Below are 18,833 nucleotides of genomic sequence, written 5' to 3'. Positions count from 1 at the left end.
TATACAAATTCACATTGTCCTATTTATTTTGAACGCTGCAAAGTATAAAAATTATTAGATGTTAAACAAAGTGAGAATATTTATTAAGCTTACCGACTTCATTTTTGAGATTACTGGTCTTAAAATCGTTTTTTTAGGTTATCTGTAATAATCTATGAAAATGTCCAGGCAAAATTTTGGTTATCAGAATATGAAATTTTAAATTAATAATTGAAATTAGTTATTTGATAACAAACAATGATAAGGTTTTAGAAAAATTAATGAAACCCGTCTCTACCACACTAAATATTCAAATAATCATGAAGGTCCCAAAATCAGCTCTGGGGGCTTTCGTTTCCGTGATCTTATTGTCAATATTTTTTGCGAACATTATTAATTTAATAAGCACAACACTGGTACATCCCAAAGATCACACAAAAGAGCGTTTCTTTAAGATCGGAGATAAGTTCGATAATCTGATATGGATTTTGCAGGTAAGTCATTGCTTTTTGAACTGTTAGACAGAAATTAGTGGTAAATTCACAGATAACGGACATTCACGTGAGCATATTTCAAGACCCTTCAAGAATTACCGAGTTTAAGGAATTTTGTCATTATACCATAGACAGAATTAGGCCCAGTCTAGTACTTGCGTCGGGTGATTTAACAGATGCCAAAACTAAAGATGCCATCGGATCTCAACAACATGAGCCCGAATGGAGACACTATCGAGATATATTAAAGGAATATGATATTACAAACAAAACACGGTGGCTTGACATTAGGGGCAATCATGGTAAATCTGAATGAATTAGTTTGAATTAAAATATAATTAACTCAATATATTTAAGACAATTTTAATGTTGCCGATATAAAATCAAAACAAAACTATTTCTCAAACTATTCAGTGCAAGGAAAAGAACATCCGAGATCCTATATGATTCAGTTAAGGAAAGGCAAAATTTTGTATTCTTTCATTGGAGTTGATGCTTGTCTTGAACCTGGTAAATATGCAGCCAAATAATATTTTTTAATTTTATATATGTATGAAAAACTTTGTAGGTCCAAGACGGCCCTTTAATTTTGTGGGAGTCATAGATGAAGCTGAAGTCCAGCAAATAAATAAACTTATTAAAAAAGCAGGTGAATCAGGTAGTAATTACACAATCTGGTTTGGACATTTTCCTACATCATGTATTCTGTCATCTGGATCTGAGAACATACGAGATCTTATTAAAAAAGATAAGAATGGTATGGTCTATGTCTGCGGACATCTTCATACCTTGGGAGGTCTTATACCTTCTATGTATTCTATGCAGAAAGGAGGATTTTTAGAACTAGAACTTGGAGATTGGAAAGATAATCGAATGTAAGTACTTCCAAATAAATTTAACTGTAACTATATATGGGAAATATATTTGAGATAAAAATTGACCAAAATTTGTACAAAGTTCTTGTATCTATAAATTAAAATTATGTATTAAGAAATACTTATCTAATTTCTCCTAAATAACAGGTATAGATTACTAACTATAGATCACGGGATGTTCTCCTTTGTTGACATACCCCACCGCAGTTGGCCGGTGGGAGTAGTTACTAACCCAAAACACGCCCTCTTTCTCAATCCCCTAAAGGAAAACCTGGAAAATATTCAGCAATCCACTCATATAAGGTAATGTTGGTATGCATGCTTGGGTTGACTGCTATATTGACACCCTCTTTAAGAGTTTTAGCGTTTAGTTTAGCAAGAATTAGAACTGTTAGGGTTAGGGTGGACCATGAGCCGTGGACAGATTGCAAGCACATCAAGGGTCCTTTGTATGTGGTCAGTTGGGATCCTCAAAGGTATTCTTCTGGTCTTCACCAGATTGAGGTAATTGTTTGGAAATTTAGTTTCATTTCATTGAATTTGTTTTTTTCTAGCTCTTCGTGAAAGATATAGATGGCAGGGAGCTTTACAAATCTCAACCATTCTCCCTAGATGGCACAAGGCTGTCTTTCGGGGTCCTTCCTAGAATAGCCCTTATGTCAAATGCAAGTGATATTGTGAGTTTGAACTGTTATATGATCAAAGAAATACTTTTTTTTTTGGTTTTAGTTCCAAGGATTTTTTATTAGCACTGTAATTATTTACTCACTTCCCTTATTTTTGTTGAAGTACTTCCACAACTCCATCTTGGGTAAGTGTTTCTTAATAATAGCAGCATCACACTTGTTCCTTTATTTTATCAGGAAACGAAAAGAGGTTAAAGGCCAGAGATAATTGTCTTAATAAATGGTTGAAAAAACTGTGGGTACTGACAACCGTTGACAGAATATTTTGGCCGGTTATTTTGTACCCTATATATTTGATGATTGGTCCTTGGTCCGTCGGCTATATTGTTGAAGACCATATTGGGGTCATATTCGCGTGGGGTATTTTTGTCAATGGTGCATTTTTGCCGGGATCTTTCACATATATGTATGGTTTTATTCAGGTACTACTTGAAAATGAAATGAAAATAGAAAATATACATACATACTTTTTGTAGCTTGTAACCTTCCAACTTCCATTCACACTAATCATGGTGAATTTGATCTATTACAGGTACATATTTCTAATAATTTTTTTTCCAATTTGTTCATTTCACATTAATCCAATTTCAGTTTATGGGTTTTCAATTATTTTAAAAGGTCTGATTTTGCTGAATTCAAATATTCACTTCTAGGTTTCAACAGTTATCCCTCAAGTCTGGTAAAAAACTAAAATGGAAGGAAAGTGTTTGGTTACACCTCCCATTTTCCGTGGTTTTTACCACACAAGTTATAATGGCGTATTTATTTTGGTTGGCGTATGGTGCTCTGGCATTTTTCCTGGGACCTTTGAGGACATGGTCTCTGGTACTGGCATCAGTTTTGTATTTCTGGGCACTGCATTTACCAGAGAATCACTTAAGGTAGAGCGAATCTGATGTCCAGAGTTTGATATCCATTATAGATATTTTCAGGAAAGCAACAGAAGTCTTACTAACTGAAGATGACCCTAGTCAAGCTGAGGTCTACTTGGAACCCACAAAGTCAGAAAAAAATAGTTAAATTTATTTGTATGAATAACATGTGATATTGTTTTTGTGATGACATAATTTATATCTTAAATATTGTAACACCTTTACTGTACTGTAGTTTAATGAGACTGTCAAGTATTATATTCTTTGTGACTATATTAGAAGTGTAATAGAATACCACTAAAACACTAAAATGCTTTTGGAAGTAATCAGAAATTCTGGAAGATCTACTAGAAGGAAATGTATTTTGTAAAAGGAAAACTTCCGCTAAATAGAAATATGTTACCTAAAAAATGGCAGTAGTTTTTCTTCTCCTAAATGTATGCGTTTAACACTGTCTATTGTTATCCTAGTTGGATATTTTGTTTAACCCAATTATAAATCTTTAATTTTCGTCTTTTTATTATACATGCAACCACCAGAAAACTTCTAGGCAACGAAAATTTGTTTGACTTTTTTAACTCTTTAAAACACATTCATAATAGCAAAGTATTAATTACGCGGTACTTTAATGTGAAACAGTGCAGGTTTTTTGAACTCTAATGATCAAAACTTTTCTGATGAGTAGATATAATATGACTGTCAGCGTTTTAAATCGCATAGGAAAATTTCATTACAAACACAACCAACAGAATTCTGGATCTAGTTTTTCAAAAAAATATTCATGATTTAATACAAATAACGCAATATTTTCGCAACCGCATTTGGTATAGGCAATATAGCTCACGCTATCATTTATTTCGTAGAAAATCATATATATTCATGGTTTATTTAGATTATTTAGAAAACGTAATACGAAATTTTGCTTAGTTTTAGGTGGAAGTCAGAACTAATGAAATAAGTAACTACCAATTTATGATTAAAACCCGGTGCGCGCCTCTTGCGGTAGTTTTGTTAACTTCAGTTACAAAACTATTTACCAATAACAATAATTTACTAAAATAAAGCCTCTTTTCAATTATTTGCAATGTCAACCAACACATTTTATTGACAATTTTAAAGGCAACATATAGTCAATATGAAATAAAATGTATTCGTTTTATTACATTTTATCCCAAGCAATAAAAAATATTATTTATATTTGGTAGTTCTTCTATTACCTCTAGAAAAAATGTTTTATACACTGTTGCGAAAGGTTTATTTTTCACAGTTAGTTAATTGCGACACACAGTATCCAATGATCATATCAAAACATTTCCTAAGAACAATGGTCACACGACACACAGTATCCAATGATCATATCAAAACATTTCCTAAGTACAATGGTCAATATGATACTACTCAACAAAAACTCACCTTACAATTTCACATGAAAAGGCGAGTAATTTTTGTCTGTGCACGCTCCATTTTAATCTTCACCAGAGCACATAGCAAATAGGTAAATATATAGTTATTTATTTTACTTAAATATATCTGTACAAAATAGATTCTCTACCATCTATCTTATTATCTTCTTTATAAAAGCGTGTTTCCCTGCAGGCGATTGTTTAAAATAATGCAATGAACTAATAGTTTAATTTACCTAAGGTATACTACTAATTAAATAACATAATCACAACAAATAAATTTCTTAAAATCGCGAGTTATACCGGGTGGTTTGAAAGTGTCCACTGGGTGATATAGGAAAAAAAATTGCATAATTTTTAAAATTGTTACTTATAATATTGTCAATTAAAAAGACTTTTTCTTAAGCATTCATACTATGCCTAAAAAGCTGCAAGAAATTCTATATTAACCGTTTGAGAACCGACTTTTTGATAGAAATAATAAATAAATTTAAAAAGTAGTTTTCTAGCTTTGAGAATCTTAGTTTTCTTTTCCAGTTTCCAATGGATACTTTAAAAGTAGCTACCCCGTATACTCTACTTAAACAAAACAAGAAAATGTCACAGCTCCACCTTGCTCGATTTTCGGCCGTAAACAACGATCAATTTGTAATCGATGGGAATTTTCTCCTCGTTGTTGTTATTGGAAGTCACCAACTTATCCCACAAGACCTTTCTGGCTTCTTCGATGAAGTCGGCGATATATTTTGATTGGTCCTCTGATCCCAATTGCTTAATTGTGGGATCAATCGCAGCTAAGGTTTCTGCAAATAGCGAACGCTTATTGACTAAATGGCGGGTGCTCGGCAGTTATTTGAATTCAAATTCTGATTGTAACATTCATGTTTACATTTTGCGAGGCGATTTAGAAGAAAAAACTTTTCGTGTGATTTTTCCAAAAATAGATGTGGCTGTTAATGAGCGTCACACTGTGAGTAAATCTTTGAAATTAGCGCCCAAAAATTATTAAATCTAAATATTCTAAATTCATGACATTTGTATTGCCATTCAGTCTCCAACACTAAATGCGGTTTAATATATTTTTTTAGTTAACTAACAAACAATTCCTATAACGTTAAATGTTAAGTAAAATGTCTATTTCTAGGTATATTTTTTTGCAATTCGCATAATTTTTAATTTTCATGTATGTGCATTTTTAAGCATATTAATGTCTTTGTAATTATCATTTCACGGTGAGAAGAAACATTTTTTACATAAAATAATATTTCACAATATAAACATTTCTAAATACTTTATCATCTATCCCGCAAGATGCGGTCTTAAATTATATCTTATATTATTGGGAGGTTTACCAACAACCTAAGACTATAAAATATAGCTGTTGATTTCGTATGATTTTTTTCTGATTTGTTAGGCTATAATTTTTGTATGCCTAATATTCGTTTCATATGCCATGTCATCCGTAAAGAACGCATTAAAAATCATTTCTAGGTTAAACTGAAAACAATTATATTGAGCCAAATGTGCCGTAAGTAAGTAAAATGTCGGTGTTAGTTTTTTTGTAACTGAAATAGTTTTTGAGATATCGTTGAAGATGATCTGACGCAGGTTACATCTTAAATTGCCGCCATTTATGCCAGAAATTTTTTGTTACTTTTTATACTGTTTTGGTTATATTTTATTGAAATACAACTAACCTTTTTATGCCACACTGGACAATATAATAATTTAACTATTAGTTAATTCATTAAGAATATTATAATGTTTTAAACTCATTTACCACTTACAAAATAAATAAGAACTAAAAGTTCAGATTTTCACTAAATTATATATTTTGACATGGCAATTGTTTCGACAACACCGTGTCTTTTGTCGAAACAATTGTCATGTCAAAATATATAATTTTGTGAAAATCTGGACTTTTAGTTCTTATTTATTTTGATAAATGGATTTTCATCAAGTAAAAGCCACCTCAGTTCAACTACCACTTACACGTTATTTGACATTTTAATTTTTTAAACAAATAAATAAAACAAAACAAAATTAAACAATAAATAGTGCTTCTGTTTTTATTATTTTCACCAAAGAAATATACGAATTCGAGAATATTGGTTTAAATTTTTAAATAGCTAAAACATTGAAATTTTGGGTTCCAAATATTGCGTCAGTCTGAAAATATCTGAAAGTCGTCTTTTTCAGCGGTAACTGTAATATCGCGATAAACAGCGCGATTTTGTTCGAACGACCTTTGTGGATTGCATCATGACCCACAATTTTTGTATTTACAGTTTTATTTGTTATAAATGTTTATTGCAATAGTAAATTATTAACACGACAAATAGAACTAATTGGTTTAATCGGTGCAATGTAAACTTCTGCATTTACATTTGTTGTATATTATACAGGGCGCGCGAGAAAATCAAAAGTTGTAGTTATGTCTGTATTTTGGGTTAGAACTTTCTACATACTTGTAACTTGATCCCAAGTGTCAAAAACGAAACGCCTAGTTTCCACTACGCAGTTACAACCGATAAATCCCGATTGTCTCATAAAAATATTTACGTCTTCTTCGGGGCGCTTGGAGTGGTGGTAGGGCGAGACGAAGTCTTTAAGAAAATAGGGCGCCCATTGAATTTTCTTCGACAAGTTTTCGTAAATGTCGTACAGCGGATGATTTCCCAGGAAACTCAACAATACGTCGCCGCCAGGTCGCAACATCTCGTGAATGTTCGCGAACGCGTTTCTGGAAAAAGCCAAGCAAAAATATTACAAGCAAATTCGAAAAGTAATATATAATAATAATTTAAAAGTTAAGTAAAAGTAATTTTGCCTAATATTTAAAAAAAATGTTTTTTGTTAAGGCATTCTAACTTAGGACCATAAAATTATTTTTTTGGCCAAAATGTTAACGTTAAAACTTGTATGTGGGAAAAAAATCAATTATTTTGCTATACATACCGATAACCAATTAATATTCTATTTTTAGGAATTTTTTTTTCTAAATTCTTATTAAATAAATTATTATTGATTATTCATTATTTTAAAACCGGATTCTATGAAAGGTTAGGACAAAAAACTCATTAAACAGCTTCAAAACTATGACCTCTTCTATAATATTAGGAGAAAAACTTTTTGTAATGATATTTTTATGTATTTTCCTAATTAGCGGTCTTTGTCTTAGTAATATAATCACAATTTCACAATTTACTACCAATTTTTAACGGCTGAGGATGTTTGATCTTAAATCAAAAGTTTTTAATTAATTTTTGATGAATTGTGTTAGGTCTATAGAATTTGCGTTATCAAACTATTTTCATTACGACTAATAATACGGCTTTTGAAATTTTATTATTACTGTTTTTTTAAGTGAAAAATCGCCGACTCTCAAAGTTCATCCTTGGTCAATAAAAGTATTATTGTTTCAAAAAAATAATCCTTTTCTGGGCCCCTGCTGGAACCAATAATATAATAATAAAAAACTGAAAGGATTAAAAGTTGAGGCAAAAATGATTGTACTAAGGTCTTTTTATTTCCTGCGCCTAGATTTTACGCTATAAGCCCGAAATCATTAAACTAGATGCTTTTCCTTGGATTAGTTGTACTTACTTTTGATGCGGAACCCAATGGAGGCAGTAAAACGAAAAAACGTGGTCAAACTGCGCGACCAACCCCCGCTGACAACTATCGGCGCCTATATCCTGCTGCAGAAAAGTGATATTTTCCTTTTGTCGCGTTGCATTGGCGAAATCTACCATTTTCTGCGACAAATCGCTGCCAACGAGTTTTTCGAAATTCCGAGGTATGCGGGGCAACAACAGCTCGGTGGTGGTGAAACCGTCCCCGCAGCCCACGTCCAGAATCCTGGCACCCCTCGTTTCCCATTTGATCCAGCGCGAATACTTTTTAATTACGTACGCGTTGTCTACTTTTTGCACGTCGCTGTGCTTCGAGTAAAAATTCGGCTCCATAGTTTGAAAAAACGATCGCAGTGCCACCGCAACAACTGCCGAAAGTTTTTCGACCGGGCCGGGCTTATATACGAGATTTTTTCGGATCCAGAGACTCTCAAACGTGATATTTTTCCGCCAAAAAATCAATCGGCGCTTTTTCGAAATCACTTTCGTTTGTCAGCTAGGGTGGTTTTCGTTCAACGTCCATTTCGATGTTTTCACATCCAAATTAATTGCTATTATTATTATCAAGAGGAAGCGCAAGTAGATGTATAGTGCCGATATAAGCAACAGAAACCGTACATAACCTCAATTTCCTAACCCCCCCGCAGCGGGGGCCCCCCGCGCGTGTCCCCCCTGTCTACCAGAGTGCGCTCCGCCAGGATTTTTTTTCCGATAAAAAAAAATTATCTCATCGATAATATCGAGCCGAGTGCACTGACCAGTACAACATTTTTAGGTGTAGGACCCACGAATGTAAGTGCGCAGACGGGCTGGTGCACGGGTCATCACCCCGTCGACAGAGATGAAAAACATTTTCGGCCAAAAACGATTGGCCCGGGTCAGTTTTACAGCCCGAGAAACCGGCTAATGTAAAAACGAGATTTTCATTTTTTGCCTTTTTGGGCGATTTTTGCTTTTTGGTCCCGCGTCGGCTTGGAGGGTAAGAAATTCTTGAACCTGGAGACGTTTCGTCGTTAATTTCGATATTTCTTTTCGTTGGAGGACGAATACTTTATACTGAGATAGATGCAAAAGAATTACGCCTAGAGCAGGTATGGGCAGCCTTTGTTGTGGGCCAAACTTCAATTCAAATAATTTATTATTTATTTAGTTATCTATTAAAATAACAAAAAAAAAAAAGATAATACAGTATAATTAAATCAAAAAATTTGGAATTATTACAAAATTGCGAAATTTAAATGGCGACACCGATATCAATGAGATACTGGAGCTTGAAGTTGGGAAACTGATCCATCGATGTTTGAATTGATTCCACTGATGCGAAGTACACATTACGATATTTTGATTTAATAATTTTCATCATTGAAAAGAACTGTTTGCATTTAAAGTACCGGCGAACGCACAAATCAATGTTCTAAGCTCCGGAAAACGGCCTTTTTGGAGGTACTTTTTGTAAAAATTGCACAAATTTAGATTTGCAAGTGTATTAGAGAATTTTATACATTACTTTTGGTTGGAGTAGCAAATAAATTGAAACATTCTTCCATTATTTTGAAATCTCTAAATCTGTTCGAAAATTGTTCCGACAGTGACTCGACTTCTTCAGCATATTGAGCATAAGCATTGTTTATTTATTTATTTAACCAAAATGTATGTGTAGCAAGTCAAAACAAAATAAACAGATACATATATAGATAATAAAACAATGTATGAATTAAAGTATAAAACACTTAAAGTCACGAAACAAATTTATAAAAGTAGACAGGTTTCACAAATTTGAAATTTGAAATTTAGCTAGTCATCAATACTGTAAAAACAGTTTATTGCCAGTAGATACTTGACAGCCCCCTTAACAGGATTGTTACCAAGGTAATTTATTATAAAAGTTCAGGTTTCGAGAATTTCTAATTGATTTATTAAGACGGTATCGGTTAATCGTTAACTGGTGTGCAGTACGCGTTGCGTAGGAATGAGTATCAGACTGAACAGAAAAACCTGATTTATTAGAGTGACTCTGGATTAGGCTGTTGTATATGAAAGTAGATGATAAAGTCATAATATGAATACTCCGAAAATGTGTTCTGCGGGTTTTTTTATAGTCAAAACCAAGATAAATAGGGAGAGTTTTTTTTTTTTGAAGACGAAACACTCTGACTGTATAACTAGATGCATCCCATATGGTGACCCCATATTGCATTTTAGAGTGAAATAAAGCGAAATACACACTTCTCATAACTTGAGTATTAAGAAATTGCTTAAGCTTTCGCAGAAACATTACTTCTACTTTTCAGTTCGTCTAGAGATGAACTTCAAGAGATAATTGTGGCGTCGTCTGCAAATACACTTGACGGACTTAATATAATGTGCAAAATCATCTATATAAATGAGAAAAAAGTGCAGAAACAAAACCGATCCTTGTGGGACACCGTGACGCTGGGTTAAAAAAGGGGTAATACCATCTACGCTCACTCTTTGACGGCGATCGGTGAAATACGATTCGAAAAAAGATATCACGGACTCTGATAAACGTAACTTGAAATGGTATCATTCGAATAGCCTGTAACGTCCCTCAATTCAGATAGTGGTTTATCTTATTTGTGTAAGCTTTTCACCATTTTACCTTAGCCTAGCCATCTCACTTCATAATAATATGTTACGTCGTCATATTCGGCTGATATATCATAAAAAAATGTCTTAAACTGACGATGGTTAAGCCCCTGAAATCGAATAAAATTGATGGTTTTTACTACAATATTCTGGAGTCGAATGGACTTAGAACACAAGTTCTGTTGGTGGACAATGAAATCATCTTTTTCCATATTTAATTCGGTTGCTTTTTTATTGAAAATTTCCATGGAACCTTTACGTAAACCGATCCTTTTAGCGGCTGTAAAGCAAGCAATTCCTGTGCAACAGTGAACCCTCTTTCAACACTAGAAATAATTATAGTCGATCGAGCTGTTTCTGGCAATTCGGTGCTCTCGTCAAATACTATGGAAAATGATTCATTCATTAGTCATCATTTTTATGCATCGAACAACAGTTCGTCTTGACAAACTAATTTTTCTAAATTTATTTTCAGGACACAAAAGACTACATAAACCCCTTGATAAATTCGCCTTCTAGAAAACTTGCTTTCACATTATCATGTTTGTGAAAGCTAGTTTGCTTATGATACTTTCGAAGCTATTTTTCCAAATTTGCGGTAAGCTTCTGGATTGTTTTATTTGTCCTGGCAGTGGATGCAGCTTAGGATACTAGGATTCAATACACAGCAAACAAACAGACTTTCCAATGTTCAAAATAAAATAGAATTCTTCAGTCCTTTTTTCTGGAAGCTATAGTCAGTTTAGTGAATTTGTGTGGGGAAATCTAATATGTTAAACTGGTAAGTCTTGCTAAACATTTAGGGGTCTCGTTAACCAATCGTTAACCAATTAATCGAATAAACGACAAGGGGGAAAAAACAGAAACATGTTTAAAAGTCATGATTGCCCAAAATAAACTGGTCCAAATTAGGCGATTACTGAATATTATGTTGTTCGTTGTTAGTTTTATATGTAACGTTTGGCACTGTTAAATTAAATCAAACCAATTTCTACACAGAAAATGTTAGTGGTAAAATTTGACGTACCCACTCTACTTCGTCTCTCCTTTTTTTGCAGTATGCTTCCTATTGAAAAAAAAGTATGACTAGTGGAGTTGGGCTGATATTTCTAAAACTTTAGAAGCCTATAAAGGCAATAATAATTATAGAATAAACGAAATTTGCTAGATATACAGCACATCGAAAGCAACTTTTATAAGGCATTTGGAACATAAATATAAACTGGCTAGTGGCAATCGGAAAAGTTTTGAACAAGCTACAGTCTTCTCTCCCGAATTTGAGTAGAAATTGTCATATTCTTTATCTTGAACAAGTGTTTGTTGGTGTGACAATAACAGAAATACGCAAAGCTGCTTTTGAAAAATCTGATAAAAACAAGATTCAAAACAATTTTAATAAAGAGAAGGAACATGTTGGAAAAAATGGTTTTACGGCTTTAAGCGCAGACATTCAAGCGTTACACAAGACAACCAGACTGGATTTCTCCCGATGGAAATGTAGAAAGTTTCTTCGATCTTCTTGAAAAAATTATTGATGCCAACAATTTCTAGTCAACAAAAATATCTAACGTAGACGAATCCTTATTCTCCACGGTGGCAAAAAGATGTCAGAAGATCAAGTGGGGTCCGTCGCTAGTGGAGTATCGAAGTGTCAATACGTGTGTTTGTGCGAGTGCTGCAGGGCAATTTGTGTCCCCGAAGATAATTTATAAGCCCATAAGAATGAATCCTGACTTGGGTGTTGGAGCTCAACCCGAATGTGGAATAGAAATATCCGATACAGGATACATTAATGCCAAGCTGTTTGTGAAGTGGTTGAAAACATTCATTCAAGCTATAAAACCTACCAAAGAAAACAAAGTTTTGTTAGTTCTTGATGACCACACCAGACATTAAAAAATATCAAGGCGATTAAACTGGCACATAATAATGGTATCATCATGTTACAACTTCCAAGGCATACAACTCACAGACTACAAGTTCTAGATGTCGCGATTTTTATGCCACTGGAGCTGTACTACCACGAAGCAAATCAGAAATGACCTAGAACTAATCATATTCTTACCGTGTCTTAATATCAAGTAGCTAAGTTACTTTGAAAAGCATATCCTCGAGCACCAGTGATGGCCACTGCCATCAATGGACTCCGAAAAAGCGGAATATGGCCAGTTAAGAAAAGTAGACAAGCAGATGAAAATTTATCAGAGTCAAAAGAAAACATGAAATTACAATCAGTATCATCAACATCATCAACTCCGAACTGAGGATTAGCACTCCAGTCATCCTCAGAGGTAGGCGCAGACGTAGAAATTCCGGCACCAAAATATGGTAACCATTCACCCCAAGATGCAATTTTAGAAACAAACATCAATGTCCAAATTTGAATCTCACCCATCTTCAAAGGTAGTTTCTCTCAATAGCATTGAAGAAATTCAAGGTTCCCCACAAGTTGTTTAGGACAAAATTTAATAGGCTCGTGATCAAGAGGCTCCGGTTATCACAACTACTCCATATAAAGATAAGTTAGAAGGTAAATAAACACCTGTCAAAAAAAAAGGAAACCGTTTAGCGCAAAGTTAATTTAGTTAAATTAAGTTTATTAAGATAAATGTCGTGAATGGGTACATGAATCATGTTCTAATGTAAAATCCAAAGACAAATGTGTGACTTTTGTATGCCTTATTAAATATTTTCTACTTTTTGTATTTTTCTATACTAAAATACGTTTTTTAAATATCTACAAGATGTATTTTTCTTCTTTATTTGCTTAGTTTTGGGAGGTTCAATACCGGAGCACGGTGGTCCAATTTAAAATAACCGGTTCCTTGTATTGTACCACATGCAAGGGTTTCAAATTTTTATTGTCAGCCAAAATTAGCCAGTCAGAGAAAGGCACATGGATTAGGTGTTGTGTAACATGTCAGGGTATATCAATATGCTAATAAAGTTCTATAATATTGTTCCTAAAATCGAAAAAGTAAAAACTGGTTCAATACAGGCAACCTTAGTAAATTGCAAACAGCAAATTGACGGGCCCTAGAAATTCGCTAGAATATCTTTTGGTGAAGTTACTCGGTAGCTCAAATAGAACTCAACTAAAGCTACTGCCATCCACCCGCTAATATAAGTAAAATAACTGATCTAGAATGGTCCAGTATAAAATAATTGAGAAACGATATTCATCTTTTGTTGCACAGTCATTCGGCTTGTGTAGTGTAATTTTTTTTAAGTGGGTTTTTCAAAATGTCAAAATGTTGCCCGCATATGCCCTGGAGTATTGTTTAAATTTAAACATTTAATATTTACTTATTTTTTTATTTAGTGCCCGACAAAGAAATGATTAATATGTTTGAAACAGCTATAATTCACTTATAAACTATTAATCATTACAGCTTTCTTCCAAAGACAAGATTATAGGAAAAGTCAGTTATTAGACATAAAGCAATTGGGTTCGAACAAATAGTTTAAAAGACATCTAGATCACTGCAATTATAGTATATTTTATAAAGGTGGTAATTAAACCTCGTTAAGTATGCAAAGAGATTACCGATTGGAACAAGGAATTCTTTGATTTCGTTACATTCTTTTTATACTGCGTGTTTTCGGAAGTTCTTATCAATTGTTTAAAGTTTAAGTTATTAGGTTTACGAAAAAAAGTGCCACCTCCTAAAAAGACCTGCCTGGCGAGAAAATAAATTTGCACTAGATTATTCGTATGTTGGACATACAAGCGTCAAAAAGTACGGAGTTTAAAATTGACAAAAGACGTTGGCTATGTTTCCAAAACCAATCGCAAAGAAGTGTGGAATGTGCTACAACAAAAACGATTAACAATAATAAGAGTAATAGATAAAAACACTTATTCTACCTTGTGATCGACTTCTAATTTGCAAATAACAAGTGAAAAAAAATGATTCGAGTAACACTTAAAATTTATTCCAGATGATCAATATAGGCGGTAATTCTAAAAAAAGGTACATTCAACTTTATGAAAAAAATAACGCACCAAATATTTGTTTTAAAATATATTTGGCCACGGCATTCGATGACGAAATTCTGGGAACATAAAACAGCATTAGCTGTAAACGTTGCCTAGTCCCTGAATAAAAGTTTCCTTGAAAAGAGAATGTCGTCCTAAACTTCTGCAATTTTAATCGTATTGTATAAATTTTAGTTTTTACAAAAGCTCTTCACCCGTTACCTTGTGCTGTGTTGTTTATTCCTGCCATTTTTTTACAAAATTGTTCATACACCCCCACCGCTTTTCGTGAAGCGATTGAGCAAATAGTTTTTTACAAAAGAGAATCGAATTTAGCACGCCTCCCGGTAAACATTTTGAAAACTTGAAAATACGTGTTTTTACTTATTACTATATCGGTAATCGACTGTTAGTTTTGGAGATATGGGCAACGCCTTTTGCTAATTTTGAGCCCCATACTTTTTGAAGTAACTAAAACAAATTCTTGTGCAAATTTATTTTCTCACCAAGCAGGAATTTTTATTAATTACAAATTCTCCTATTCGGTAAGAACTTCCGGAGACGTACTGTGGAGTGTATGCAGTACTGAATCAGCAGGAAGTCTTCAAAAACATCCGAATTCACGTGTCCTAACCTTCCGAATGGCACGACTGAAAGGTTAGCGAATCTTCATTTACAAATTCCTCTTCGCTTCCGATGTATTTTTCCGTAAAAGTACTCGTTTGCGTTTCCCAGCCAAAATTCATATGTTTTATAGTGTTGCGTAAAAGTTTCCTAGTTATCAAAGGAACACTGTAGCTCGCTGGCAGACGCTAAATTAAAATCTAGGGCTGGTATTTCTATTTTTTCGATTACTCTTTGGTGTCATACAGATTTAAAAAAATAGATTTTTCACTCCCTGATGGTAACAAATTATTTGATAGTAGAGGTAGATAAGAAATAAAAAAAATCCTTCAAATAAACTTCCACTGACTACTGTAATACTAGTTACAAATCTACTGAATAATAATAGTAATAATATAATAATTATAATAAAATAGAATAATAATAATTATTATTATTATTATATAGCTTTATACAGGTAATTTCGACAAAAGGAAAAGGCAAGAGTGCAATGCCCAGATGTATATGTTTACTGATTTCTACGTACTCAGAAAACATTTGGTAGTAAAGTTCATGCCATCTTTAATAACCTTTGCATTGATAGGGCTATACAGCGTTTTTCATGATGATTCGAATGTTACAGTGAATATGCATTAACCGATAACTTGAAGGACATATACTTAAATCGTGTTGCTTGCAGTTGCAAAGCTGGTTTGTCGGTAAGTTGCAAATAAAAAGTAGATTTAAGGAATAAAATTTTTACATCAAAAACTATTATTTATCAACAGGGCAAAAAGTTGTTGTGTTTAGATTTGAAACCGGTTTGCTTTAGTGTTTAAAATCGCCATAAAGCACCTTTAAAATAATATCAACAAAAACCGTATACGGCAAACATGAAAACCTTTACAAGGTTTCCCTCCGAAAGAGCTTATTATATTTTCCGCCAGAGGTCTTATTGAATTTGCAAAATCGTTAATTCGTAGTATCTCATCTTATTTGCACTGACCTATCTAACAATTCCCTAAGTTTGGATAGGTCAGGTCTAAGATCAAAGTCCCGTCGCGATTGTGTTTTGAAATCCTAACAGAGATTTTACCTGAAACTAGTCATCGACCTCTTGGCAACGAGCGTGAAGAGTTGTTTTTTTGTTCAAAGCAGTCCAAAATCGGTCGCACCGATGTAATACTCCCGGAATCATTCGATCCTAAATTTAGTCGGTAGGGTTTCGCGTCTGTCGCCTGTTGAATTCTCTTGCGTTCTTGGAATTTCAGTCAACAACTAGACCTATAAAATTAATTTTATTGCATAATGTGGAAACCGTTATGGTTAACTGGGTGTCCTGTGCGATTCTTATTATACCTGACAGAAAGAAATCTTTTTCCTTCTGCCCTAGGTTTGCAACTAGGAAGGGCTGGGAAGGATTCGAGATAAAAAGATTAAAGGCGGTAAAAATAAAACTTCAGACACTTAAATAATTTGAAAGCGGATAGATATTCTTCTTCCTCTTCACTTTAAAGTTTAGATACTTTGCCAATTACGATACCCATTTTTTTTGGCCTTCTATATCTCTTCTTCCATAGCGTTGATAAAATCTGATATGCTCTTTCTGTGGATCCAGTCGATGTGGTTTTTCCACTTACGTTTATTTTCCTTTATTTTCTCGTTTATATTAGAGATATTTAATTCCATTCTTATATTTCTATGTTGTTTTGTGTAACCTATAATTTGATTTCTTGTGCTTGTATTCTTTTTTCTCTTTTTTCATTGTTATTAATGTTTCACTACAGCTGCAGCGTTGTTACAGCTATCATCTTGTAAAAATGTATTTATGTACTTTTCCTTGTTTTATTCTTTATTGTTTGAATTTATTAAGTTTTTCATTGCTTCGGTCATAAGATATAACACAGTCTACATATTTACAATACAATGAGTCTTACGGTCACTAATTGCGCAGTCTAGTCTGATACATTCATTCTCAGGTATTTGTAGCTTTTGCAAGATTTAATGACCTATCCGTCTTCTAGGGCAAGGTCTTGTTATATTCCGCCGATACACCTCTCTTTGAGGCCCCATCTCCTGTACTCTTCAATTAGCTTTCGAGTCATGTATAGAATACATGTATTCTATATTGTCGTAGTCTCGTGCCATTATAATCTGATCGTCTGCGAAACTCAGGGTGCATAGCTTTCGCGTTGTTCAGTGCCCATATTATCGCATTTTTTCTTCTATATTTTCAGTGCCTGTTCGAGATAAATATTAAAAAAAGTGGGTGACAAGCAGCATCCTTGTCTAAGTCCCCTATTTGGCGCGAATCCGTTGGACATTTTATTGTTGACATCGACTTTAATGTAACAGTTTCTATAAAATGCTTTCACAGATTTTGTTGGGCTGACGTTCAGATTTGTATGATCTAGTGCTTGTCATAGTTTTGATAATAGTATGCTGCCGTACACTTTCTTTAAATCCACGAACATGAGATGTATTTGTATTGTAATTTAAGTGCTCTAATTTCTTCGGTGCGGTCAACTTCTGATTTGACAATAACAAGTTATTAACACTGTAGTAATTTGCTGGATACAATGTCTTATAATTGCTTCCAGCTGAGCAATATCACTGATTGCAGACTAATCTAGGTGACCGGCGACGATGGTATTTCATCTTTATGGAAAAATTCTATAAAAATGAAAAACTTCGGTTCCTAGAATATGTAAATATTACTAGTAATATTTTGAAGGAAAAGCCATGAACCCGCTATTTGATTATTTAAAATATCGCACCAAACATTCATTTAAAAATATGTTTACCACGGTATTCGATGACTAACTTCTGGGAACTAAAACAGTATTAGAAGTAAATGTAAATGATCTATTTTGTCGTGAATATTGAATCTTTTGTCAATTTACTTTCTCTGAAACTCATAAATATTATAAGCGGTGTTAACTCCATAGTTTTGAGGGTTATTTTGTGACTTTCTTGAATAACGTGATTTCTTTGGCATTTTTTTATTCATAGGGGATAGTGCCGTTCTTCCTGCATCAATTAAATAAATATAAAATTTTTAAATAAATTCACCGTATTTCTAGAGTTAAGTATTGATACCGTGCATACCAGTCGCTTTTCTGTTTTTTGTAGCCTTAAAGGCTTAAAGACCAAACCTTTTACGTCTCTTCCTTGTATCGTTGGTTAATCTGCGTTTTCATTGTACCACAGCCGGTCGTAATGATTTACCCAGTTTTCTTGGTCTATGTTGTTTATAGGTATTCTATCATTTTCCCGCTTGTTTAATGAGTGCACTAATTTATGGGACAAGTTTTGTCTCGCATGTATGTCATATTCCATGTTACTTATAAATCTATCCCAATAATTTTTATTATTTTCCTAGTCATTTCCTTCACGAAATTTCTGTTTTGTTTGTAATTTTCATGATTAGCTTCAGTGGGTTTGTTAAGATAATATATGTACGTTTTTGTTTTTCTCTCACTGCTTCTTCTATTTCATCTTACCATATTCTTAATCCTCTTCCTATTTCTGATTTTTATTTTATATAATTTATTTATTTAATTTATTCTGGTTCAGCTGCCTTATACTTTCTTCTTCAAGTAGATATGGCTTGAATATTCTAATAATATAATAATATATAAACCTCCACAGACTACTGTAATACTTCTGGATTTCTCCTGCATCGGTTTTTGTGGAATCC

The 18,833-nt window shown here is 33.5% G+C and overlaps 2 protein-coding genes across 3 annotated transcripts; one reads left to right on the top strand and one right to left on the bottom strand.

Annotated features, from left to right (window-relative positions):
• The first annotated feature begins 95 nt into the window (after positions 1 to 95).
• On the top strand, positions 96 to 3,391 carry LOC132704601 (transmembrane protein 62-like). 2 transcript variants are annotated; one of them, XM_060674704.1, is made up of 12 exons: positions 96 to 473; positions 526 to 775; positions 831 to 983; positions 1,042 to 1,348; positions 1,496 to 1,651; positions 1,705 to 1,852; positions 1,903 to 2,025; positions 2,078 to 2,159; positions 2,212 to 2,456; positions 2,511 to 2,566; positions 2,688 to 2,915; positions 2,957 to 3,391. In XM_060674704.1, exons 1-12 carry the CDS (start codon positions 261 to 263, stop codon positions 2,991 to 2,993), a joined length of 1,998 nt encoding a protein of 665 aa, XP_060530687.1. In that variant the 5' UTR covers positions 96 to 260; the 3' UTR covers positions 2,994 to 3,391. The 2 variants fall into 2 exon arrangements, with proteins under 2 accessions (XP_060530687.1, XP_060530686.1); XM_060674703.1 differs by having other exon boundaries at positions 97 to 473; positions 2,967 to 3,391.
• A 722-nt stretch (positions 3,392 to 4,113) lies between these two features.
• Positions 4,114 to 8,290, bottom strand: LOC132704654 (juvenile hormone acid O-methyltransferase). Its single transcript, XM_060674795.1, has 3 exons — positions 7,916 to 8,290; positions 6,778 to 7,052; positions 4,114 to 5,112 (listed from the first exon to the last, which is right to left on the bottom strand). The coding sequence occupies exons 1-3, from the start codon at positions 8,275 to 8,277 to the stop codon at positions 4,910 to 4,912; spliced, it is 840 nt and encodes a 279-aa protein (XP_060530778.1). The 5' UTR covers positions 8,278 to 8,290; the 3' UTR covers positions 4,114 to 4,909.
• Positions 8,291 to 18,833: the final 10,543 nt, after the last annotated feature.

This window comes from Cylas formicarius, unplaced genomic scaffold, assembly GCF_029955315.1.
Source record: "Cylas formicarius isolate icCylForm1 unplaced genomic scaffold, icCylForm1.1 PGA_scaffold_7__23_contigs__length_41026272, whole genome shotgun sequence".
Classification (NCBI taxonomy): domain Eukaryota; kingdom Metazoa; phylum Arthropoda; class Insecta; order Coleoptera; family Brentidae; genus Cylas; species Cylas formicarius.
Note: the sequence above shows the minus strand (reverse complement) of the source record. Positions and strands in the feature narration are given on the sequence as shown.

What these genes read in the sequence shown, in the direction of transcription:
- LOC132704601 (XM_060674703.1), top strand. Translation starts at nt 261, where the DNA reads ATGAAACCCGTCTCTACCACACTAAATATTCAAATAATCATGAAGGTC. An exon ending in ATCTGATATGGATTTTGCAG is followed by an intron (nt 474 to 525) that starts GTAAGTCATTGC and finishes GTAAATTCACAG; the next exon opens with ATAACGGACATTCACGTGAG. An exon ending in TGTCAAATGCAAGTGATATT is followed by an intron (nt 2,026 to 2,077) that starts GTGAGTTTGAAC and finishes TTTTGGTTTTAG; the next exon opens with TTCCAAGGATTTTTTATTAG.
- LOC132704654 (XM_060674795.1), bottom strand. Translation starts at nt 8,277, where the DNA reads ATGGAGCCGAATTTTTACTCGAAGCACAGCGACGTGCAAAAAGTAGAC. An exon ending in CATTGGGTTCCGCATCAAAA is followed by an intron (nt 7,053 to 7,915) that starts GTAAGTACAACT and finishes GGCTTTTTCCAG; the next exon opens with AAACGCGTTCGCGAACATTC. An exon ending in CACTTGGGATCAAGTTACAA is followed by an intron (nt 5,113 to 6,777) that starts GTATGTAGAAAG and finishes CGCTATTTGCAG; the next exon opens with AAACCTTAGCTGCGATTGAT.